The sequence below is a fragment of the Oppia nitens genome, unplaced genomic scaffold (genome assembly GCF_028296485.1).
Source record: "Oppia nitens isolate AA-2021 unplaced genomic scaffold, nextdenovo-longstitch-racon4-pilon3 scaffold12_pilon_pilon_pilon, whole genome shotgun sequence".
Taxonomy (NCBI): domain Eukaryota; kingdom Metazoa; phylum Arthropoda; class Arachnida; order Sarcoptiformes; family Oppiidae; genus Oppia; species Oppia nitens.
In genome coordinates, this window is record NW_026533191.1 from 1,070,236 (window position 1) to 1,097,672 (window position 27,437).

General features: G+C 26.2%; 3 protein-coding genes across 3 annotated transcripts; 2 read left to right on the forward strand and 1 right to left on the reverse strand.

The window, feature by feature from the left end:
* On the forward strand, positions 1-4,511 carry LOC128956742 (uncharacterized). The gene is made up of 3 exons (XM_054302459.1): positions 1-350; positions 393-791; positions 3,668-4,511. Exons 1-3 carry the CDS (start codon positions 1-3, stop codon positions 4,509-4,511), a joined length of 1,593 nt encoding a protein of 530 aa, XP_054158434.1.
* A 3,114-nt stretch (positions 4,512-7,625) lies between these two features.
* On the forward strand, positions 7,626-26,782 carry LOC128956752 (probable chitinase 10). The gene is made up of 23 exons (XM_054302470.1): positions 7,626-7,802; positions 8,190-8,378; positions 8,962-9,641; positions 9,954-10,082; positions 10,152-10,626; positions 11,936-12,031; positions 12,115-12,303; positions 13,077-13,753; positions 14,284-14,891; positions 15,728-15,753; positions 16,059-16,109; positions 16,205-16,393; positions 16,927-17,603; positions 17,681-17,809; positions 17,957-18,124; positions 18,989-19,156; positions 19,490-19,900; positions 23,713-23,736; positions 23,792-23,861; positions 24,010-24,198; positions 25,058-25,734; positions 25,824-25,952; positions 26,028-26,782. Exons 1-23 carry the CDS (start codon positions 7,715-7,717, stop codon positions 26,580-26,582), a joined length of 6,594 nt encoding a protein of 2,197 aa, XP_054158445.1. The 5' UTR covers positions 7,626-7,714; the 3' UTR covers positions 26,583-26,782.
* LOC128955120 (chitinase-3-like protein 1) lies at positions 18,878-21,358 on the reverse strand. Its single transcript, XM_054300763.1, has 4 exons — positions 21,205-21,358; positions 20,924-21,112; positions 19,959-20,629; positions 18,878-19,509 (listed from the first exon to the last, which is right to left on the reverse strand). The coding sequence occupies exons 1-4, from the start codon at positions 21,287-21,289 to the stop codon at positions 18,919-18,921; spliced, it is 1,536 nt and encodes a 511-aa protein (XP_054156738.1). The 5' UTR covers positions 21,290-21,358; the 3' UTR covers positions 18,878-18,918.
* Positions 26,783-27,437: the final 655 nt, after the last annotated feature.

The window sequence follows — 27,437 nt, forward strand, 5'->3', positions numbered from 1 at the left end:
ATGTGGAAACGTTTTCAACCGGCACTGGACTACCGGCACCGGGAATGCGATCGTATACTACTATCCTATCCCCGGTCGGGCTTGAATTGGGTACAGTATATCATACAACTAATCCTATCGGATGGCCAACGACAGGACAAACACAATATGACCGACTATTGGCTGGAACATAATGTCGGGGATATACTGGCCCGACAACAGCATCGGGATATTACCGTATTGGCCACACATTTACCGGCAAACCGATTGCCTATCAATGATAAGGCCCGGTATCTGTTGATACTTAGAAACCCGAAGGATGTATTGGTTTCGTTGTATTATTTTTCAATGGATATCCAGTTAATACCCGATATTATTGATGATGAAAATAAATTTCAATATATAATCAATAGATTTATAAATAATACTAAAGTGAAAAATAGTTGGTATTTTGGATCATATTTTCAATGGGTTCGCGACTATTGGCAGCTAAGTCAAGGGTTGGCCAATAATTTTCAAGTTTTATTATACGAAGATATGATTCAGGAGCCGAGGAAAGCCATCAAAACTATTGCCAAGTTTTTAGGTGACAACTATTTTAGTCGACTACTGTCCCATAGTGTTAATCCTAATGAAACTCTGTTAGATTTAATTGAACGACTGTCCTCTATGGATGCCATGAAAAATACCTATAAAAATGATGGACGTATTAGGACTGGTATTGTAGGCGATTGGATAAACCATTTAACTGATGAACAAAGTTTAACAATAGATAAGGCTATCGATGACCAATGGATGGGAACGGGATTAGAGTTTTTATGGCAGAAATTTATTTGATATTTTTTTTTTAAATTAATTAATAGTTTTTATGTTTTTTTAAAACAAAAATTTTATTTTGAAATAGTTTGAAGTACTGTTAAAATTTAGTAATTTTTTTAAGTAAAACTCTTTTTTTAAAAATTAAATACGAAAAAAATCATTTATTTTTAATATAAATATATAATTAATTTTTATTTTTATTCATTAAGTAATAGTAATAAATACATATTATTTTTTTGTTTACAACAGTTTACATCATTAAATAAAATTCATATAGATTTTAACCACAAAAAATAAAAATAATAAACAATTTTTTTTTAAAAAATTAGTTTATATTATTTTATTATTTTTTTTTTAAATAAAATATTTTGTTTAAACTATCTATAGATAATATACTGATATAGTATTATACTGTATAAGTAATAAAATTTTAATATAAAATTTTATATTAAAAATAATTATAAAACTATATGTTGTTATAGTAATACAAGTTATTTTTAGTGTATATGTATAGTAGTTTATCAAATAGTTATATATATATATATATTACATAGTTGAAAATAATTTTTTTTATTTATATAATGCAACTTTACATATGTTATTTTAAACGTACAGTAAAAAAATGCAATCCATAATAATACAGTAATTATTTATAAATATTTTTTTTATAAAATATTATAATACATATTATATTTATTTTTTATATTATCTAATTGTCTAAATACATTTTATTAATATACAGTTTATGTATCAATTTTTATAAGCAATAATCTATTGCTAAATAAATTTTAGAAAAAAATAAATAAATAATTTTTTTGGTGTTATTGCAATTTGTTTTTTTTGGCATATATTGTATTATCTATAAATAGATGTTAATTTAATTTTATTATTATTGAATTTTTTTTTGATTAAACATATTAATAATATTGTAATAGTTTTTTTTAAAAATATTGTTATGTATAAAAAAATTATTTCAGATTTTATGCTAAATTAGATGAAAACTTTTGGATAAAGTTTCCGATAAAAAACAAACATTGTCAATGCCTATTGAACCTTGGTGTTTATTGTTTAATACAAAAAAATATATATATTAAATAATAATTTATAAATATAAATGATTATTATCATTACATTTACTCATTTATCTTTATAATAAATTATTTAATTTTGAATAATGTTTTAAATATATATATTTATATAAATAATTTACACTTTTATTGTTTAAGTTTATTTAACTAAAAACTTGTAAGTTGAAAATTTTGTTTATGGATTATATATATATAATAGAAATATTAACTTGATGATTTGACAAAAAAAATATTTATATTGTTTTAGACTAAATAAAATAATAAAATGTTAATAATCTTATCGATGATTTATTGATTATTTTTGTATTTTTTTTAATTATTGCATTTTTATTATTATTATTTTATATAAAATAAATAGGCAGTCAATTAATGTTGCGTCGCGTAAAACTTGAATAACTTTTAAACGGTTAGAGATAATTTAAATCTGTAAATTACATTTAAGAATATCATATCGACCACACTTAATATACACGCAATTACAAAACTAGGGTGACCAGATATACAAAATATCGGGACCAACGCAGGACAGTATGCTACAGGCAAAACTACAACTGACAAATTTATTTTGACAATGAAATTTTGTAGTCAAGAAATAATAGTTTAATATAAAAAAAGAATCATCAAAATCGGATTGGTAGTTTTACTTTTATGGTTTATTAAGTTTGTCATAAATCATATTATATAAAATAGTCTAATATAAAAATGACGTTATTTATGACTTGTATATGATAATTAGATTGATTTTTTAATTATATTACTAATTATAAAAACAAAATTTTAATATGTCTATTAGTTTTCGAAATAATTGAATTTCAATATAAATCACACTATCGTAATTTGATATTAAAATTTTTATTGAAAATCGATTATTTCAAAAACTAATCGACATATTGAAATTTTATTATTAGAATTAGTAATATAATTAAAAAATCCACCTAATAAATATATACATGTCATAAATTACGTCATTTTTATATTTGACTCTTTTATATAATATGATTTATGACAAACTTAATAAACCATAAAAGTAAAACTACCAATCCGATTTTGATGATTCTTTTTTTTTATTAAACTATTATTTCTTGACTACAAAATTTAATTGTCAAAATAAATTTGCCAGTTGTAGTTTTGCCTTTAGCATAGTGTCCTGCGTTGGTCCCGATATTTTGTATATCTGGTCACCCTAGTTTTGTGATTGTGTGTATATTAAGTGTGGTCGATATGATATTCTTAAATGTAATTTACAGAATTAAATTATCTCTAACCGTTTAAAAGTTATTCAAGTTTTACGCGACGCAACATTAATTGACTGACTCCTTATATGAAAAAAATAATAATGATTATCTATTATTAATATATTTAATTAATTAGGTAATTTTCCAAAAAATGATTAATATATGAATTTTTTCATATATTTATATAAAGTCTAAACAAAAATATTTTTATTAAAATATAATATTAAATATCATATACTGTAGCTTAAAAAAATATTATAGCAAATATACAGTATATTTTTGTTTGTTATTGTTGAAAAAAATTGTACTTGGTCAAAATAATAAAATAATAATTTAGTTAATATTAAATATACTATACTATAGATAAAAAAAATATTATAGCAAATATACAGTATATTTTTGTTATTATTAAAAATTGTACTTGGTCAAAATAATAATAATAATAATAATAATAATAATAATAATAATAATAATAATAATAATAATAATAATAATAATAATAATAATAATAATAATAATAATGATAACCGATACCTATACGATTAGAGGCCGAAATTTTTGCAAAATTATTTCCCATCAATGTGTCGAATGGGCCATGGATTACGAGCACCGGGAGTGCGACCGCATTCAAGTAGCCTATCCCCGATCGGGTAGCAACTGGATCGGCTATATTATCCGATTGTTGAAATCGGATGGCCAGCAATCGGACAGTATAGTCAACAATAGTATACGATTGGAGCGATCGGGCAAACAGGTTATCGATAGTCAACTGGGCGATGATTTTTGCCATATTATGACACACCTGACCACCGATTCAATGGCTATCAATCCGAAGGCCAGGTATCTGTTTTCACTCAGAAATCCCAAAGATGTTGTCTGTTCAGAGTATAAGTATATCAGCGATAATGGTTGGCTACCAGAGGACGGGGATGTCCACGACGTACACGACTTTTTCCGATTGTGTTTCATTGAGCACAAGTATCCCCTATATTATGGCGACTATTTTCAGTTTGTCCGTCAGTATTGGCAGCTCAGGGATGCCCAGAATTTTCATGTTTTATTATACGAAGATATGGTTCGGGATCCGCGTTTGGCTATCGAAACTGTAGCCAAGTTTTTAGGCGATAAATATGTACGTAAACTGTCGGATGTGATGGTCAGCCCAGAGGGCAACCATGAAATATTGTTAGATCGTATAGTTAGGTTGTCGTCTATCGGTGCTATGCGCGGTACGTATGCGGGCGACCCTCGTATACAAACTGGTTTAGTCGGCAATTGGCGGTCGCAGTTGACTAAACAGGAAAGCGATTTGATTGACCAGAAAGTGGCCACTGAATGGACGGGAACGGGATTGGAGTTGCTGTGGAAACAGGAGATGAAATGGTACTAAAAAAATTAATGATAAAATTTTTTTGTTATATAAATTAAATTTTATTATAATTTTTTTATTATTTAAATTAATTTTTTTATAATTTTTTAATTATTTAAATTAATTTTTATTATAATTTTTTTATTATTTAAATTAATTATTTTGTTAATTATAATAACTTTGTCAAGTTATGGAAAAAATATTAGTTAAGTTTTTTTTAATTAATTTATTTATTTGAATAAATTAATAAATTAAAAAAAAACTTTACTTTTTCTTTAAGTTTTTTTTAAATTAATTTATTAATTAATTTACAAAATAAACTTAACTAATATATATATTTTTTCTAAAACTTCACAATAGTTATGATAATTAAAATAAAATTATATTATTTGTTAATTTTTATTTATAAATAGTTTAATTACTAAGTAAATAATTATTTTTAAAAAATTAAAAATAACTTTAATTAAAGCTAATTAAATGTTAAATTTGTAAATTTTTAAAAAATAGATATTTTTATAGCTTAGTTAATAATAATAATAATATTCATTTGTAAAAAATAATAGATATATAATGTATGATATGATTGTTTTTTAAAAAATTACATTTTTGTTATGTTTATGTATACTATTTGTTTAACAATAGAAATAAAATAGTTATAAAATAATTAGTTATATATTTTTTTGACAATTTTTTCTTGTGTCAGTTATATATATATATTTTAATTTATTTATGTACTATATTATCAATATATTTATTGCAAAATTTTATTGACCGGTTTAATTACAAAATACAATTGTAATAAAATAAATTGATTTTTTTTTCTAAAATATAAAAATAATTCATTAAAAACCAGTTGAGAATGCTTTAAAAGCATTTCCACACGAATTCCTTAACTTAAAAAAGGAAAAAATTTAAAAAAAATAAAAAAAAAACAGTTGAGAATGCTTCAAAAGCATTCCCATACGATCTCATTAACTTAAAAAAAAAACCAAAAAAAATCAAAAAAAAATTTTGTAGCGGAGCCTGGATTCGAACCTATGTCCTCGTGGGACAGACAGACAGACGGACAGACTTTTAGAATGCATATACGTATTCCTTTCAGGAATTCGTGAATATATGAAAATTACTAAATTCTATTAAATAATGCTTTATATATATATAACAAAATACACTTTAGTTATTTAAATTTATATTTTGTTTATTATTTTGTCAAATTTAAGCAAAAATACTGATTTAATAAATTATAATTATTTTTGTATATCTTAAATAATGTATTAATAAAATTATTTGATTAAAATTATTTGCGTGTATTAGTATTAAAACTTAATAATAAACTGTAAATTGTTTAATTGCTAAATTTATTTGTGCTATTATAACAATGTTATTAATTCAACTAATAATTTAGCTGAATATTAATAATTAATAAAAATACTTTAAACTTATTGTTGTCTATTTTTTTAAAAAACTATTATTTAAATGAACTTAATATATTATTTTAGAAAACTTAGTACTTATAATTATTTATTAAACTTTAATATATTTTATTAACATTATATTCAATTAATTTTTTAAATTTTATTTACAATTTTTACGTCATTGAATTTTTAAAAAAATATATATTTTAAACTAATTATTTTAAACACTATTAAATTATATGTTTGATATAATAAATTATTTTACTATCATTACTTTATTACATTATAATAATTATTATTATTATAAAAAGTTAATATTGTTTATAATAAATTTTATAAATAAGTTTTGTTTCAAAGAAAAAATATACAAATTTTTTATTATTAAACAAAATTGTTTTTATTTAATGTTATTTTTACATAATTTTTTTTAATTTAATTGTTTTTTTTAAAAAACTATAAATAATAATCTTAATATAGTACTAAAATTATTTTTATTTTTTTTAAGTTAAGTTATTTAAGTATTAAATCAAAATAATTTATTTTCTGTATAATATATTGTCTTATTTACTGTAAATATAATATTTTCTTTATTTTTTTCCAAATAAACCGATTTTGACGTAATTTTATTATTATTTATTTTATTATATTAAACAGTATATTGTATTTCAATTATATTATCGAAAAAAATGTAATATATAAATAAAATGTAATATTTAAGTGTTAAATCCTATTTAATAAAAAAAAATGTTTGATTTACTAAACTATCAATAGATAAGTAACAATTTAATAGTAATATTATTATTATTATTAATTTTGATAAGATTTCTAGTTATAAACATTAATAAATATTTTTAATTTATAAATAAAATATTTATTGTTTACTTTATTATTTTTTTGTAACATATATGATAAATTTATAATATTAAATAAAAACAAATAATTAATATGCTTATTAATAAATTTTTTTTAATAATAGCAAAAATTAATAAAGTTATATAAATACAATTTTAAAAAAAAAATAAATATAATTATTTAACTATATTATGTCATAAAAGAAAATTACATTAATTATTAAATAGACTTTTTATGATATATTTTTTTTAATCAATTTAACTTACAGTAAATATAATAATCTATAATATGTGTCAATAAACATCAAACACAAGTGTCTATTTGAAAATAATCAATATATTTTTAAAAAAAAATTAAACCTAATATAATTCCTAGAACTTATATATATATATACTATTATATATATAAAATATATATTTTATACTTGAAATACTCTAGGTAACTTATATATATATATATAATATTATTGATTAATAATGACACTTATATCACTAGATAATTATTAATAATAGATTATAGTGTCAATAATATAAAATAATAAATATAATGTAAATGCAATAAAATAATATATATATATATATATAATATTATAGTATCTAATCTAAAATGTGGGGCACTATATAATAATATATATATATATATATATATTTAAGTAAATATATCAGGCTCGTTTATTATTACGAAATTATTATTTAACATTATATAGATACAATTTCTATACCTGTATATAGATATTATTTATTTTTTCAATGAAATATCAAGTTTATATCAACAACAAAAAAATACACAATTAATATTCAATGGCTTATAATTATTATTATTATTATTACAGTATTATCGATAAATTTTGAACAGGAATTAAAAAACAATATTATTGTAAAAAAAATTATAAAAGTCTATTTAGGTTTGAATATATGTAGTATTCAGACACATTGTATTGCAAGCACCGGGCGATATATGATGTCTAGGCTTAGTATTGTTGTTATTATATTTTTGGTGGCTTTAGTAGCCGTAACCACTGGCAGAGCGGTCAGAGGCAAACGGGGTAACTATACTACTATTGTTTTATTATTATTATTATTACTACTATTATTATCATTACTACTACTACTACTACTACCACTACTACTACTACTACTACCACTACTACTACTACCACTACTACAACTACTACCACTAATACTACTACTACTACTACTACTACTACTACTACTACTACTACTACTACTACTACTACTACTACTACTACTACTACTACTACTATTAATACTAATACTACTAATACTACTAATACTACTAATACTACTAATACTACTAATACTACTAATACTACTAATACTACTAATACTACTAATACTAATACTAATACTATTATTACAATAATAATAATGATAATGTTTATAAATTTTTATATAATAAAAAATTGAATTAGACCACAATGACTACAAAAAAAATCCCTACCGTATCGTTTGCTATGTTGGTACCTGGTTTTTCTACCGGGGCTACAAACTGGAAAACATCGACCCCTACCTGTGCACACATTTGAACTATGGTTTCGCCAAAATCAACGAAACCACTTACGAAATGCAAATGTTTGACCAGTGGCTGGACGAACATTATGGTAAAAACTAAACACCTATTAATTTAAATATTTATAACTACCTAACAGTCCAACCTATCAGCTCCCTATATATATATATAGTAGTATATAAACATTACATACAGTTATACAGTTTATGCAAGTTAAAAGTTTAAATTTTTAGTAATATGTACAGTAATACTTTAGCCAAGGTACTTTATATATATATGTATAATTCAACCTAAATATTAGGTAACTGTATACTAACTGTATACCTTACTCAAATTTCAACTTTTAATTAGGCATTATCTGGGTATATAAATAACATTACTATATAATTATTAGACCTTATTATTGACAGTAAAATAATTAACACTCAAAAAAAACAATTAATTAATTAATAAATTAATTTTTTAATAATTTTTTTTGTATCTCAAAAAACAAACAAACAAACAACAAAACAGAGGGCTATAAAGTGTTGCCACTAAAGTAATTAATACTCAAAAAAAATTAATTAATAAATAATTTTATTTAAATGCTTTGTATATCTATATAAAAAAAACAAAACAGATTTAAATTTAATATCAATTCTATATATATATATTTTTGAATTTTTCAAACATAGAGGGCTATAAAGTGTTCAACGATTTGAAAAAGAAAAACCCATTGTTAACGACATTCATATCGTTGGGCGGTTGGTATGAGGGGTCGGAAAAGTACTCGGATATGGCTAAGCAGCCAAACCGTCAGCGATTTGTCAAAAGTGTGTCGACATTCCTTCACAAATACAACTTTGACGGCCTGGACGTCGACTGGGAATATCCGGGCAATCGTGGCGGTGACCAACTAAGCGATAAACATAACTACAATCTATTGATGGAAGAGCTCAGGACTGAATTGGATAGAGAAGGCTATCTGTTGACGGCAGCCCTGAGCCCTGGTAAGCCTACTATAGATACGGCTTACGAGGACATACATAAGCTAAATGATTTGTTGGATTGGGGCAATATTATGACATACGATTATCATGGGGGATGGGATGATGAACTGGGACACAATGCCCCCTTGTTTAACAGTCCGTCGGATCCGAAAAGCGGAAACTATCCGTACTTTAATATTAACTATACTATCCATTATTATCTGGAAAAGGGACTGAAAAAAGAGAATATGGTAATGGGTGTACCGTTTTATGGCCGAGCCTGGACTATGACCGATAAAGAGCACTATCATCTCCATGATCCGGCCCGTGGTATGTCACCGGCCGGCGAGTTTACCGGCGAACCGGGAGTTTTCGGCTACAATGAGGTAAACTATTTTATACATTACTGTATTATTATTATAGTTGTGATTAATAATACTGTTATTACTGTTATAATTAATAATATAGTTATAATAATAATAATAATAATAATATACAGTAGTTATTATACATTATATATTATAACCCTATATTATTTATAATATTATTAAACTATTATATATTATAATATTATTTAAAAAAAATTATTGTTATATCAATCTATATTAACCTAATATTTCATATTTTAATCCTTCTCTCTCTCTCTTTTTATGTGTTTGTTTGTTGGCTGGGGGTGGGGGGTGGGGTTTGGCATATAGTTATGCAAAATGGTAATGACTAACCCGGAACAATGGAGCACCCATTATGACCCGTACTATGAATCGCCCTATGCTTTCAACAAAACAATATTTGTCGGCTACGATGACATCCATAGTATTGAATGCAAAGTTAGTTAGTTTTTTATAAAAACAAACAAACAAAAAATCAATTTTTAATTTTAAAAAATAAAATTTCAGACAAAATACCTGAAAGAGATGGGACTCTCGGGAGGGTTGGTATGGGCCCTACAAAACGATGACTTTGATAACCGATGCAAAGGAGGCGTCAGTCCGCTGTTGAACAAAGTTAACGCTCAGCTGAATGGCAAAGAAAAAGACTCGTATGAATGTATATATGTTATACCGCCGACACCGTCGCCATCGCCACCGACACCGTCTACCGAACCGACAACACCGCCAACTATCCCGACCGGTACCACTCAGTCACCTGAACCGCCGACACCGCCTACACCGACACCGTCGCCGAAACCTATATCGGAACAATGCGCCGAAGAGTGCGGCAAACGTGAATGGTGTAACATACCGTTCCCACATAACGAGCACAAGTATATCGCTTGCCGTGATGTACCCGGCAAGGGCTGGTGGGGTACCTATTTTGACTGTGCTTCACGCACTTGTTATAATCCCCGATCGGAAAACTGTGACATTTCCTGTTAAATAAAAAATACCCGGTTTTAATATGTTTTTTTTTAAAAAAAATAATATTAATACATATATATATATTATATATTTATTATATATTAATATATATACAGTATATACCCAGTAAAACAAGTAATCTATGAAATTTATTTTATAAATATAATTTATTGTAAATACATACTTAATTATTATATTAGCAATAAATTAATTAAATAAAATAAACAAATTACATTTAAATGTTTGTATTTATTTTTTTAAAAAATTATTATTTAGATATTAGTAAAATTAGTATTATATATGAATATAAAATAATATACAAATTAAATATAATTATAATACATATTGTGTGACTAATGGCTAATTTTTTGTTTGCTAAAAATATATTTAATAAATAAATCAATTAATTGTCAATTTTATTTACTATTGACTTAATATATTTTAAATACATATACTAGAAATATTTTGTCAAAAAAATTGATAAAGTTACCCTACTTAAACTTTGAATTATTATTTTTTTTTTGATAATAGTATATAAATTATATATACTATTATATTAGAAAAATATAATTATATTTAATATACATTAGTAATAATATACATGTATTATAAACTTATAGTATTATTATATATTAACAATATATTTATTTTTTAAAAAAATATCTAATAAATTAAATTCAACTATTTATAAAATATTTAAATACAGTATTTATTAGTTTTTGTTTTATAGTTTATAAACAAATAATAGTTTTTTTTTAAAAAATAATTAATAATTAAAATAGGATATAGTGTTGCCAATGATCTCAACTAAATACAAAAGTATTGCTAAATTACTAAAAGTTTTCATAAGAAATACATTTAATAATTAATTAATTAATACTAAAAAAAAGTAGAGTATTTCTAGGAAATTATCAATTGATTTCAAGTGCACTTATTGTTATATTATTTTTTTAAATAAATCTATGTAACTGTTGTAATTGGCAAACATTTTTTTTTATAAACTATGATCAAGGTTATTTTTATAAAAAAAAATATTAAGACATATAATGTAATATTTATATAATTGTATTCTCTCTCTCTCTCTCTCTCTCTATCTCTGATTGATTGACAATATTTATCAAAAAAAAACTAAAATACAGTATAAAAAAATTTAGTTAAAAATTGATACAAAAAAAAAATTACTAATAAGATATATATGACTAATAAGATAATATATTATATATGTGAACTAATAGGAAACTAATCTCTATATAAGCTAGCTAAATTGATCTAGCTAAGCTCACATTATTGTTAGTATAGGTATAGCTGAAAAAAATATATAATAATAATAATAATGTCTGTCCTTAAACTGGTTGTGCTGGTCCTACTGGGGACGGTCACATTGGCTATCGGTGCCAACATTAAGGTTGCAAAAAGAGGTATATATATATATATCTAATAATAATAATTAACATTTTTATTTATACTAATTACTAAAAAAAAACTTAAAAAAACAACCTAGATCACAATGATTACCAAAAAAATCCGATGCGCATAGTATGCTATGTCGGGACCTGGTTTTTCTACCGGGGCTACAAAATTGAAGACATACCGCCCGAACTATGCACACATCTAGTCTACGGTTTCGCCAAAATCAACGAAACCACTTACGATATGCAAGTTTTTGACGACAATTTTGATATACATTTTGGTATAAATGATTGATTTTTTTTAATTAATTAAAAATATATGTTATATATATAACAACCTACCTGTTCCTATATATCTACCAGTCCCCCCCCATATACTGTTTAGTATGCAATTTTTTAGTATCACAATCAGTATATTTTTAAGTTAATATATATATATATATATATATATATATATATATATATATATATATATATAGATTACATTATAGCTAAGTGTAATAGTAAAATGTTTTTTTTGTAACTATATTTATAGTTATTATATATATATATAACATTATTATTATTATTATAAATATCGATCTTATTAGTTGCCAGTGTAAAATAATTAACAAACAAACAAAAAATTAATTAATAAATAATTTTATTTAATATTTTGTATCTATAAGAAAAAACTAGAGGGCTATATATTAAATAACCTACCTGTTCCAATATATCTACCAGTTCCCCCATATATACTGTTTTTCAATTTTCAATACAATCAGTATATTTGAGTTTATATATTATATTATAGATAAGTGTGTAGTAAAATATTTTTTTTTGTAACTATATTTATATATACTGTATATATATATATTTATATTTTATATATCAATAGAGGGCTATAAAGTGTTTTCAATTTTCAATACAATCAGTATATCTATAAAAAAAACAAAACAGATTTAAATTTAATATCAATACAATATATATCCCGACACACCTATTATTTTTAGGTAAATTTTTTTTTTGATAATAAACTAATTGGATATAATATTTATGAATTTTTCAAACATAGAGGGCTATAAAGTGTTCAACGATTTGAAAAAGAAAAACCCATTGTTAACGACATTCATATCGTTGGGCGGTTGGTATGAGGGGTCGGAAAAGTACTCGGATATGGCTAAGCAGCCAAATCGGCAACGATTTGTCCGATCGGCCGTCGATTTTATCAAAAAATACGAGTTCGACGGCCTGGACCTGGACTGGGAGTTTCCGGGCAGTCGTGGCGGCGATGAGGCCAAAGATAAAGACAATTTCATACATCTGGTCGAAGAACTTAGGGCTGAGTTGGATAAAGACGGCTATCTGTTGACGGCTGCCGTATCGCCGGGTAAACCGAAAATCGATATCGGCTACGACATACCGAAGCTGAATAAACTGTTGGATTGGGCCAATGTTATGACCTACGACTATCATGGTGGTTGGGAAAACTTTTTAGGACATAATGCACCCCTTTATCATCGACTGGAAGATCCAAAATCGGGTGACTATCCGTACTTTACGGTCAACTATACGGTCAACTACTATCTGGCCAATGGTCTGGATAAGAGTAAACTGGTTATGGGTTTGCCATTCTACGGGCGTGCCTGGAGTCTACTGGATAAGGGTCATATACATTTGTATGACGGTGCCAAAGGTATGTCACCGGCATTGCCATATACACGGGAGCCCGGTGTTATCGGTTTCAATGAGGTTAGTGTCTATACTATATAACAGTTTTAATCTAATTAATATATATATACAGTTTATGACAATTAAAAAGTTTTTAAACTTTTTAGTTTAATATTATGTAATACTTTTTTTAGCAAGGTACTTTATATACTGTATATAACTTACCTAATATAATGTATATTAGGTAAACTAACAGTTACCTTGCTTAGCTTAGTTAAAATTTAACTGTATACACAATATATTACTCATATTTAAATTTTTAATTATCATTATCTATATATATATATATATATATATATATATAGAGTTTATGATACTTAAAAAGTTTTTAAATTTTAGTTTAATATTATGCAATACTTTTTTAGCAAGGTACTTTGTATACTGTATATAACTTACCTAATATTTAGTAATGTATACTAACAGTTTACCTTGCTTAGCTGTTAAAATTTAACTGTATAGACAATATATTACTATTTTATTTAAACTTTTAATTATCATTATCTATATATATATAAATATATAATTAAAAAAAATATTTATTTTTTGAATAGATATGCAAAATGGTTATGACTGACCCGTCCAAATGGCATATGCACTACGATTGGGACTACGAGGCCCCCTATACCTACAACGATGACATATGGGTCGGTTACGATGATATCAATAGTATTGAATGTAAGGTTACCTATTTGAAAAAAATGCAACTATCGGGTGCCGTACTATGGGCTTTACAAAATGATGACTTCAACAACGATTGCCGATACGGCAAATACTCCCTGTCCAACAAAGTCAAGGACCTGTTGAATGGTCCGGCCAGGGATACACACGAGTGTGCCTATAGGCCGCCACCGACACCCGAACCAACTACTCAGCCGCCGCCGACAACACCCACGACACCGCATACCCGACCAACCGAACCGACACCACCGCCCACACCGACACCACCGCCAACACCGACACCCAGCCCGAAACCCATAGCCGAACAATGTGCCGAAGAGTGCGGCAAACGACCCTGGTGTAACATACCGTTCCCCCACAATGTACACAAATATATAGCATGCCGTGATGTACCCGATAAGGGCTGGTGGGGTACCTATTTTGACTGTGCTCTACATACATGCTATAATCCCCGTACGGAAAACTGTGACATTCCCTGCCAGTGATTATTATTAGTATTATTTTTTGAATAATAATAATAATCGGTTTCAAAAAAAAACATAATATTTTTAAATGTCATAAAAAATATTGTTTTTTTTTAAATTTAAAATAATCTAATTATTTATTATACAGTAAAACCAAGTAATCTATTATATAATTTTTTATATATTAATTTTGTAAATACCATTAATTATAATTAATAACTAATTATTATTATTATATAATTAATAAAAATAAACAAATTGCATTATTATTTGTTATAAATAATAAATTATGTTTAAATTTTATTTATTAATTAAAAAAAAGTTAAATTTTATTTATATAAGCAGGTACAGTTACTAAATAAATATAAATAATATACTATAATTAATATTATTCAATTAATTTTAATTAGTTAATTTTACTAATTGATAAAAAGTTTTAATTGTATCATTGATTTATTTTTTGTTATAATATTTATTTTATTTTAAAAATACACATAGATATAAATAAGTTTACTTAATAAATTTTTATCTTAAATATAATAAATTAAAACTAAATATAAAATTATTTTGTTTTTAATTAAATGTAATTAATGTTATTATTTATTTATAATTAATTACTCTAAATATATGGCTTAAAAATTTAAGATAATATCATTAATTTTTTAATACTAATACATACAGTAATAAATAAAATTAATAATAATTTTTTTAAAATAAGACAAACAATATAACACAAAAAATACTGTATTAATAATAACAATAATCTTATCATAATATTGAGTATAGTCTATAGTTTAGGCTTTTTTGATATTTAATATAATAATTACAACACAAAAAAAAACAATTATATTAGTTATTATCCATTGATAACAATTCCCTGTATTTGTGAAATAATAAATTTGAAAATTATATACTGTTATTAATAATTGCTACTAAATTTAACTATTGTTATAATCAAATGATAAAATTATTATTATTATTATTATTATTGAATTTACTAATAATAAAGCCGGATCTGTATTTATACTATATATGTATATTTCAAGTAGACATATACATAAAATAAATATCCTATATATATATATATATATATATTGTTTTTAATTTTATAATAATAATAATTCAAAATTTTAAATATTAATTTATTTTAATTTATACCTAAATGTCAACAAAGTTTGCAATAGTTTTTTCTGGCATTTGTTTGGTAGCATTGGTCACATGTGTCCCAAAAAGAGGTAATTATTTTTATTATATACTAATTGTATAGTTAAATCATTTAATAGTAATTATTATTATTTTTTTGGTATCAACTAATTCAACTATACTGTAGATCACAATGACTATACAAAAAATCCTCACCGTATCGTATGCTATGTTGGTACCTGGTTTTTCTACCGGGGCTACAAACTAGAAAACATTGATCCCTACCTGTGCACACACTTGAACTATGGTGTAGCCAAAATCAATGAAACCACTTACGAAATGCAAATGTTTGATCCCTGGCTGGACGATCATTACGGTAAACTATATATCATATATATACATGTATTATTAAACCTACTTGTCCTCTCTCTATATCTACCAGTTGCCCCTATATACTGTTTATGATTTTTCAGTATATAAACAATCAGTATATTTGAGTTAATTTTTTTTATATTAGATAAGTGTAGCAAAATATTTTGTAACTGTATTTATATTTATATCAATAGAGTGTTATAAAGTTATTATATAATATAACATTATTATAAATTTAGACCTTATTATTATTGCCACTAAAGTAATTAACACACACAAAAATATATTAATAAATAATTTTACTTAAATGCTTGTACTTAATGATAATATTAGGATTTTTCAATATTAAGGTAAACTATATATATATTATTAAATAACCTACCTGTTCTGTATATATCTACCAGTTCCCCCCTTATATACTGTTTATGATTTTTCAGTATACAAACAATCAGTATATTTGAGTTAATTTTTTTTATATTAGATAAGTGTAGTAAAATGTTTTTAACTTTATTTATATCATATATTATCCACCAATAGAGGGCTATAAAGTGTTCAACGATTTGAAAAAGAAAAATCCATTGTTAACAACATTGATATCGTTGGGCGGTTGGTATGAGGGGTCGGAAAAGTACTCGGATATGACTAAACAGCCAAACCGTCAGCGATTTGTCCAGAGTGTGGTCACCTTTCTTAGCCAATGGGATTTTGATGGTCTGGATCTGGATTGGGAATATCCCGGTTCGCGTGGCGGCGATGTGGACAATGATATCGAAAATTTCAATCGCTTGTTGGCTGAGCTCAGGGAAGCTTTTGAACCGCACGGTTGGCTATTGACGGCCGCCCTATCGCCTATCTATACAACATTGGACAGGGCCTATCATATTGGCCAACTCAACGACCAATTAGATTGGGCTAACATCAAGACGCATGACTATCACGGCTATTGGGATGACCTACTGGGACACAATGCACCCCTATATGGCAGTCCTAATGAACCGAAATCGGGAAACTATTCCTATCTGAATGTTAACTATACTGTCAATTACTACCTGAGCCATGGTTTGACCAGAGAAAAACTAGTAATGGGTCTACCATTCTATGGTAGAGCCTGGACACTGGTTGATAGGGAACACCATCATCTGTACGATCAATCTAAAGGTGTAGCACCTCCCGGTCCACTATCCGGTGAAGACGGTATCTATGGCTATAATGAGGTATATATACGGTATATATGTGTGTGTGTTATAGTAATTATAACAATTGTTTATTAAATGGTTGGGTTGACGGGTAGATATGCCAAATGATAATACATAGTCCAACCACATGGCACATGAGCCACGATCAACAGTATCGGGCACCGTATGCCTACAATGACAACCTATTTATCGGTTATGACGACACCGAAAGTATTGCATGCAAAGTATAATTGATTTTTAAATTAATTTATTTTTTAATTAAGTTAATTAATTAAAAATTAGTTATAATTTAACTTAGCTAGCTTAAAAAAAATTAATTAATAATTTATATATATGTTTTATACTGATATTTTTTTTGTGTATATATATAGATTAGCTATTTGAAAGCTATGGGACTGTCGGGTGGTATGGTATGGGCGCTGCAAAATGATGACTGGGATAATAGATGCAAAATGGGTATCAGTCCACTAATGCATAGAGTATATGATATGCTCAACGGTAAAGATAGTAAGGTACAAGTGTGCAAATATGGGCCAACCTAAACATAACCAACCTTAAACATACATGTGCAATTTTAACCTTATATAAAACATTATATGTGGTTAACAATACCAACAATCTATAAATAAAAATAATATTTATTAAAAAAAATAATATTTATTAAAGTTACAATTTGTAACTTACAAGTATTATACACTGTATATAATTGATGAAAATTAAAAAATAATAATAAAGTAATTTAATGTAATAAATATTTATAATATTATTCAAGTTAAGCATTAAATAAATTTTTTTTTTTAAATTTATTAATAATTTATTAATAATTTATTATCAATAAACTATTAGGAAAGTTTTCAACTTATTTAATATAAATTTATATATATATATATATATAACACTATAATCAATAATAGTTTTATTTATAGTTTATATTAATAGTTATTTTATGTATTTATAAATTTTAAAAATATAGTGATAATGAATAATGAAACACTAAATATAAATAATAATAATTTGTTTATTTTGTATGAAAACATTTACACATTTTTTTTAAAAAAATACAACTATTAATAATAATAATAATTAAAATGATTACTTGTTTTACTGTACAAAAAAAAATTATCAATATATCTGTAACTCTATATATATATATATATAAATCATATTAAATCTTGATTACTAATAAAAAATTTAAATAATAATAAATATATATAAATCATTTGAAAAATTACAACAATTATAATATTTACTGTAAATTTAATAATAATAATTTTATTTATTATAATAATCTATAGATTGCTAGTTATATATATATATATAAATATATATCTATCTATAGGTCGGGAATGTCACAGTTTTCGGTGCGGGGATTGAATTTTGTATGGACTGAACAATCAAAATAGGTCTCCCACCAGCCCTTATCGGGTATGTCCCGGCAGGCAATGAATTTGTGTTCATTACCCGGAAACGATATGTTACACCACAATCGTTTGCCGCACTGTCGGGCACACCGTTCCGATATAGGTATAGGTGTTGTTGTCGGAGGCAATGTTGGCGGTAGTGTCGGATCTGTATGATGTGTAGTCGGTGTGGTCGGCGGCGGCAGAGTTGTCGGATCGGGTGGCGGTGGCGGACGATAGGCGCACTCGTGTGTCATACTACCCAAACCGTTCAACAGCTCCTGTACTTTATAGGTTAGGGAGTACTGGCCATAGCGACAATCGTTTTTGTAGTCATCAAATTGTAGGCCCGAAATCATAACACCCGATAGGCCAATTTTTTTCAGGTATGTTATCTTGCATTCAATACTATAGATATCATCGTAGCCGACAAATATTTTATCATTGTATGTATAGGGTGCCTCATAGTCCCAGTCAAAGTGCATGTGCCATTGGGACGGGTAGTCCAATGATAGTTTACATATCTATTTAGTGGGTGGTTGTGGTGGTTGTGGTGGTTGTGGTGGTTGTGGTGGTTGTGGTGGTTGTGGTGGTTGTGGTGGTTGTGGTGGTTGTGGTGGTTGTGGTGGTTGTGGTGGTTGTGGTGGTTGTGGTGGTTGTGGTGGTTGTGGTGGTTGTGGTGGTTGTGGTGGTTGTGGTGGTTGTGGTGGTTGTGGTGGTTGTGGTGGTTGTGGTGGTTGTGGTGGTTGTGGTGGTTGTGGTGGTTGTGGTGGTTGTGGTGGTTGTGGTGATGGTGGTTGTGGTGATGGTGGTTGTGGTGATGGTGGTTGTGGTGGTGGTTGTGGTGATGGTGGTTGTGGTGATGGTGGTTGTGGTGGTTGTGGTGATGGTGGTTGTGGCGATGGTGTTATAGGAGTATAGTATAAGTTAATAATAAGCATATATTTAAAAATTTATATAAAAAAAACATTACCTCATTGAAGGCAACAACACCCGATTCCTTACTATAGGGCAACTCGGGTGACATACCTCGGGCACTGTCGTGTAGCCTAACATGTGACTTATCCTCCAAGATCCATGAGCGACCGTGAAACGGTAGACCCAGTACCATTTTATCCTTACTCAAACCCCTATCCAAATAGTAACTGACCGTATAGTTAATAGATAAAACACTGTCAGTTTTCGGATCGTATGGATTATTATATAACGGTGCCGGATGTTCCAGTCCGTTATCATAGCTCCCGTGATAGTCATAGGCTTGGACATTAGCCCAGTCCAACAGTGTGTTCAGCTTCTCTATATCGTAGGCCTTATCGATGGTCGATCTAACCGGCGATAAGTGTGCCGTCAGCAGATAGCCATCCTTATCCAGTTCAGCCCTGAGCTCCTGAACCAGTTGAACAAAGTTGTCCTTATCTTTCTGTTCGTCGCCGCCTCTGTTGGCCGGATATTCCCAGTTAAGGTCCAGACCGTCGAAATCGTATTTTTTTAGGAAATCGACGGCCGATTTGATAAACGTCTGGCGGTTTGGCTGCTTAGCCATATCCGAGTATTTTTCCGATCCCTCATAGAAACCGCCTAACGATATGAATGTCGATAGCAATGGATTTTTCTGACGTAAATCATTGAATGTCTTGTAGCCGTCTATTGCCAGATATATAAGCTTATTATTATTGGGTTAGTTTATGGGGGATAGGGTGGGTGGGCTAGTTAGAGCACCGGTATGTTATATTTTTACTTACTTATTGGGTTAGTTTATGGGGGGTGGGGTGGGGTGACTGGGTGTGGAGCATCGCTATGTCATATTTTTATATACTTGTTAGTTTAGTTTATGTGGGATGGGGTGGGGTGGGTGGGCTAGTTAGAGCACCGGTATGTTATGTTGGTATAGATGGGTGTGGGTGTTGAGCACCGGTATGTCTGTAATTACTGACTTACTTAAGTGTATGTCCAGTTCAGGGTCGGCCGCTTCTAATTCATAGGATTTTTCATTGATTTTGGCAAAACCATAGTATAGATGTGTGCACAGTTGGGCCGGTATCTGATCCAGACTATAGCCCCTATAGTGAAACCATGTACCCACATAACAGGTAACACGTTTAGGATTTTTCACGTAATCATTATGATCTATATATTAAAAAAAAAATAATTATCATTTTAACATATATATATATATATTTATATATATTATATATGTATATTTAAAAAAAAAACATTACCCCTTTTGGGCACCGATAGACTAGCACTGTTAGCCAATTGACCTAATAGTGGCAATAATACCACCAATAGATTTAGTGACAACATTTTTTTATTAAAAAAAAATTAATGCCCTAAATAAACTATGTTTGCGTCCTATTTTTATATATATATATTATTTTTTATATTGAATGTAAAAATAAAATAAATCAAAATTTATTTCACTTTCAATTGGATGACATTAACAATAATCAGTTATTTTTGATTAATTAATAGACAATTAACTGAAATATAATTATCAATAATAATAGAGTATTTGATAAATTAATATCAATAAAAAAATACTAAATACAAAAAAAAATTTATATATAAATAATTATAATATTTTTTTAATTGTATTTTATTAATATTATTATTTTGTTGTGTAAATTAATTAATAGTTTATCTGTAACATTGATAATCAAAACTAGGATGAAATAGTTTAAACTATAAACTTAAAATCAAATAAGTTTGTTGTCTGAATTCTAATTGTCTGTGTCTGACAATTCAGCGATATATTTATTTTTAATTATATTTTTCAATTCAAACTGAGTCTATTAGAGTATTGAAAATAATGCATAAATATATATATATATATAGCTTAAAATTTTTATATTACATAATAATGTTCTAAAATTAGAAATGTCTAATAAATTTAATTAAATTTATAAAAAAAATAATTTATATGAATAAATTAATTAGCACTTAAATATTTATTATTTTTATATTATTTTAATATTATTTTATTAAATAATTTTTTTTTTTAATTTGCACTGTGAATGCTAATAGCTTTTAAAAACTGATTATATTTTACTTATAATTTTATATTTTTACTTATAATTTATACAATATAAATATTTTTTCTTTGAAAATTTTAATATGTTTAAATTCACATAAGTATCTTAATAATTAATATTATCTTAAATTATTTTCACTTTAAATATACTGTAATATTTATCTTAAGTTTATTTGTTTAAATAAACTTTTAATATTTTATTAATAATTTTTTAAAAAATATATCCATTATCTCTTATTAAGATTTTTTTTTCTATAAATATACAAAAATTATAAAATAAAATTTTACAATATCTTGAATATATTTACAATGATTAATAAAACAATAGATTTTTATTAATATTAATAAAATATTTTATGATATAAATGCCAGTAAAAAATTTTTTTTTTTGTTGTTTTATATATTTTAGATAAATATATATATTTGACTTCAATAATTTAAAAAAAACTTTACCTAAATGTTTAATAGATAAATATATTTATAAATAATTTATCAAAAAATAATAATAATTAATATTCATATTATTTGATTTATTTATTAACATTCAGTAATAATATTATTGCAGAAAAATTATTATTATTATTATTAAAAGTTGTTTATTAAAATTAAAAGTAATAACAAGTTTTTTTTAACCTACAAATTACTTATACAAACATTTTTATAATTTATATCAAATCAATATTTATTTATTGTTATTAAAAACTTAATAATACTGATAATATTATCTAAAAACATTGACAAGTGTTGAAAATTGTTTTTTATTTGTTTGTTTCCCATAATAAAAAATATATATACTTTACTGTATATATATATATATATATCAATAGTTTATTATCAATTGCACTTATACTATATTTTTTATAAAATATATTTTTTAATAAACTTATTAATATATTATTAATATATATCTATATAATGTATATAATGTATATAAATAATTGAAATTTTATAATAACTTAATATACAAAAAAAATTACAAAATACATTAGTAAAGTAATTATTTTTCTAATATTATTAATGTTTTAAAAATATTTAAAACAAATAAGTTGCTTGATTATTTTTATTAATTTTTTTTGGCTTTATTCCATATATATTAAGATAAAAAATAAGTATATATTAAAAGTTTTCTCTGAACTCATATCAATATTTTTGTTATTTTATTATTTTAAAACAATATATAATACAAAGGTTTTTATGAAACAATAAAAAAAATAGTATTATATTTGATTATTTATAAGTAAAAAATTTAATATAAATAGTTTATTAAAACTATTGACATGACTTTATCATTAGGATTAAAATTATTATTATTATTAGATAATATTTATAGTTTCTATATTTTTAACGTCAAAAAAAACTATTGTATAATAATATTTTTTTGTGATATAAAAATTACTGTAATTGAAGTCAAGTTTTTTTTCTATTGAATTTTATAATATCTTATGATTATTATTATTATTTTATTAGATGTTAATTCAATGAATTCAATAACTGTCACACAATATATCGATATAATGACACTTTAAATCTCATAATATATATATATAAACTTCAAAAATGTTTAGCCAATTATGGAATAGTACTTAAAATAATTTAATAAATAAAATATATATATAAAAGTTCAATAATATACATGTATATATAGTTATTAAACAGGATATATATATATCTATATCTATTATTATTATATATAAATTTTTATTACCTATATATAAGCAAGGTTAGTTTAGTATAATTTTTTACATCAAATAAATAAGTTTTTTTTTTAATTAAAGATGTCTAAGTTTGCGGTTATTTTGTTTGCCATATGTTTGGCAACAATTGTTAGTTGTGTTCAAAAAAGAGGTAATAATACTAATAATAATAATAATAATAACTTTGATATAACTTTCTATATTAAGGTCTAACCAAAAATAAAAATACTAAAACATTAAATTATTGTTTTTATTTTAATTTTTTTACAAATTTTATAAAATAATTATAAAAAATATAGATCACAATGACTATATCAAAAAACCGCACCGTATTGTATGCTATGTGGGTACCTGGTTTTTCTACCGGGGCTACAAAATTGAAAACATCGACCCGGAGCTGTGTACACATTTGAACTATGGTTTTGCCAAAGTCAACGAAACCACCTACGAAATGGAAATGTTTGATCCATGGCTGGATGAACATTACGGTAATTTTAACCTACCTATCCTACTTATTACATAACCTACCCATCCCTATCCCCCTATCAGTCAAAAAAACAGTTTCTAATATCAGTCCTATATATATATATATATTCCGATACCTATTTTTTAAGTAAATTTTTAGGATAATAAACTAATTGAATATAATATATGACTTTTTCAACATTACAATAAACTATATAAATATATATTATTAAATAACATACCCATCCCTATCCCCCATCAGTCAAAAAACAATTTCTAATATCAATCCTATATATATATATATATATATATAGGATTGATATATATCCCGATACCTATTTTTTAAGTAAATTTTTTAAAGATAATAAACTAATTGGATATAATATTTGGATTTTTTTAACATTACGGTAAACTATATTATTAAATAACCTACCTGTTCCAATATATCTACCATTTCCCCCCTTATATACTGTTTATGATTTTTCAGTATACAAACAATCAGTATATCTGAGAGTTAATATTATATTATATTTTAGATAAGTGTAGTTAAAAATGTTTTTAACTTTATTTATATACTGTATATATCATATATTATATATCAATAGAGGGTTATAAAGTTATTATATATATAACATTATTATATATATAGACCTTATTATTATTGACACTAAAGTAATCAATACTAAAAAAACAATTAATAAATAAATAATTTCATTTAAATGCTTTGTATAACAATATAAAAAACACAAACAAAACAGATTTAAATTTAATATCAATCCTATATATATATATATATATCCCGACACACCTATTATTTTTTGGTAATTTTTTTTTTGATAATAAACTAATTGGATATAATATTTATGAATCTTTCAAACATAGAGGGCTATAAAGTGTTCAACGATTTGAAAAAGAAAAACCCATTGTTAACGACATTCATATCGTTGGGCGGTTGGTATGAGGGGTCGGAAAAGTACTCGGATATGGCTAAGCAGCCAAACCGTCAGCGATTTGTCCAGAGTGTGGTCACCTTTCTAACCAAATGGGATTTCGACGGTCTGGACCTGGACTGGGAATATCCCGGTTCGCGTGGCGGCGATGAGGCCAAAGATAACGACGGTTTCAATCATCTGTTGGCCGAACTTAAGGAGGCTTTCGAACCGCACGGTTGGCTATTGACGGCCGCCCTATCGCCCGGTTATCGTACTATCGATAAGGCCTATCATATCGCTGAGCTGAACGAACTGCTTGATTGGGGTAATGTCATGACCTACGACTATCACGGCGGTTGGGACGATGAACTGGGACACAATGCACCCCTATATAACAGCCCGGAAGATCCGACCACCGGTGACTATCCGTTTTTCAATGTAAACTATACGATACACTACTATCTGGACAGGGGTTTGACCCGCGAAAAGATTGTAATGGGTTTGCCGTTCTATGGCCGAGCCTGGACACTGATGGACAGTCAACATCATCGGCTACACGATTCGGCTCGCGGTATGTCACCTCCAGGTCCGATAACTGGCGAACCGGGTGTCTACGGCTATAATGAGGTATGTTTTTTCATCCCTATTGAGTTGAGTTGTTTTTAGCTAATCAATCTCCTCTAACCCTATCCCAACCCCATCCCCTGCACCGGTAGATCTGTGAAATGATTGAGGGTAGTCCGTCAACCTGGCACCTGAGCCACGATGAAATGTATCGGGCACCGTACGCTTATAATGGTACTGTATTTATTGGCTATGACGATCCGGAATCAATTGCCTGCAAGGTATATACAGTATAACCAACACATTTATATAGCTACGACACTAAACAACTATACTTACCGTACATTTATTTGTAGATAATTTATTTGAAATCAATGGGACTGTCAGGTGGTATGGTATGGGCCCTACAGAATGACGATTGGGATCGCCGTTGCAAAGGACACGGCATTTTGAATCCGCTGCTAAACAAAGTACACGATATGCTCAACGGTAACGACAGGGAGGTACAGGAGTGCAAGTATGCGCCCCGACCTACCGATCCGCCAACAACTACTACCACTACAACTACTACCACTACTACTACCACCACTACAACTACTACTACTACTACTACGACACCAATACCGACAACAACTACTGAGGAGCCGACAACAACTACCACTACTGAACCGACAACTACTACTACTACTACTGAGCCGACAACTACCACACCCGCACCCATACCCAAACAATGCGAAGAAAAATGTCTGACCCGTAAATGGTGTAACATACCGTTCCCCGGCAATGTTCACCGATTCTTTGAGTGCCGCTATGTCGACGGTAAGGGCTGGTGGTATTCATATATGGACTGTGCTGTACATACCTGTTTCAATCCGGTTACCGAAAACTGTGACATTCCCTGTAAATGGTAGTCCAGTTAAAAATAAAATAAATTGTTTTCAAATAATTTAAATAAATAAATAAAAAAAAATATACATTATTTTTTAATTATTTTTTATTTTTACCTAAAATAAATATACAGTAAATTTTTAGGCTATTTTTTTATACAGTAAAACAAGTAATTTTTTTTTTGTAAATACATTATATTAAAACTATTTATAACTTTATATTAATTATATATACTTTATTGTAATTAAACAAATTACATGTATTTTAATGATAATATTATAATCATATAATAAACTAAATAATTATAATTAACTAACACACACACACACACACACACACAGTTAATAATTGTTTGTTACTAATTGTAATTGTATTTAAAAATTAGTATTTACTGTATATTTATTAAATAAATTAATTAATACATTTTTTAGTTATTAAATAGTGATTTTTTTTTATTATAAATAATATATACTAGTATATAAAAATATTTAAAAACATAATTTATGAAAATATGCTTTTTTTAATCTCAAAATTTATACAACTAACTTAAATTATAATCATATTAAATAAAATTATTATTTTTATTGAAAAAATGTTAAATTAATCTATATATTCATATATTATTAAGTTAGCAATAAATAATAAGTACAAACATAATAATAATAAAAATTAAATTAAAAGTAATTTTTTTTTTAAAAAAAATAAACATTTTAAAACTTATATTTTATAATAATTACAGATAGTATAAAACAAATAGCAAGTATAAAATAATATGTGTTTATAGAAAATAATAAAAATTTTTATTTTAATTTATTATCTTATAATTGAAAATATAAAATTAAACATTACATATTTTAGTATTACAGTTAATAATTAAT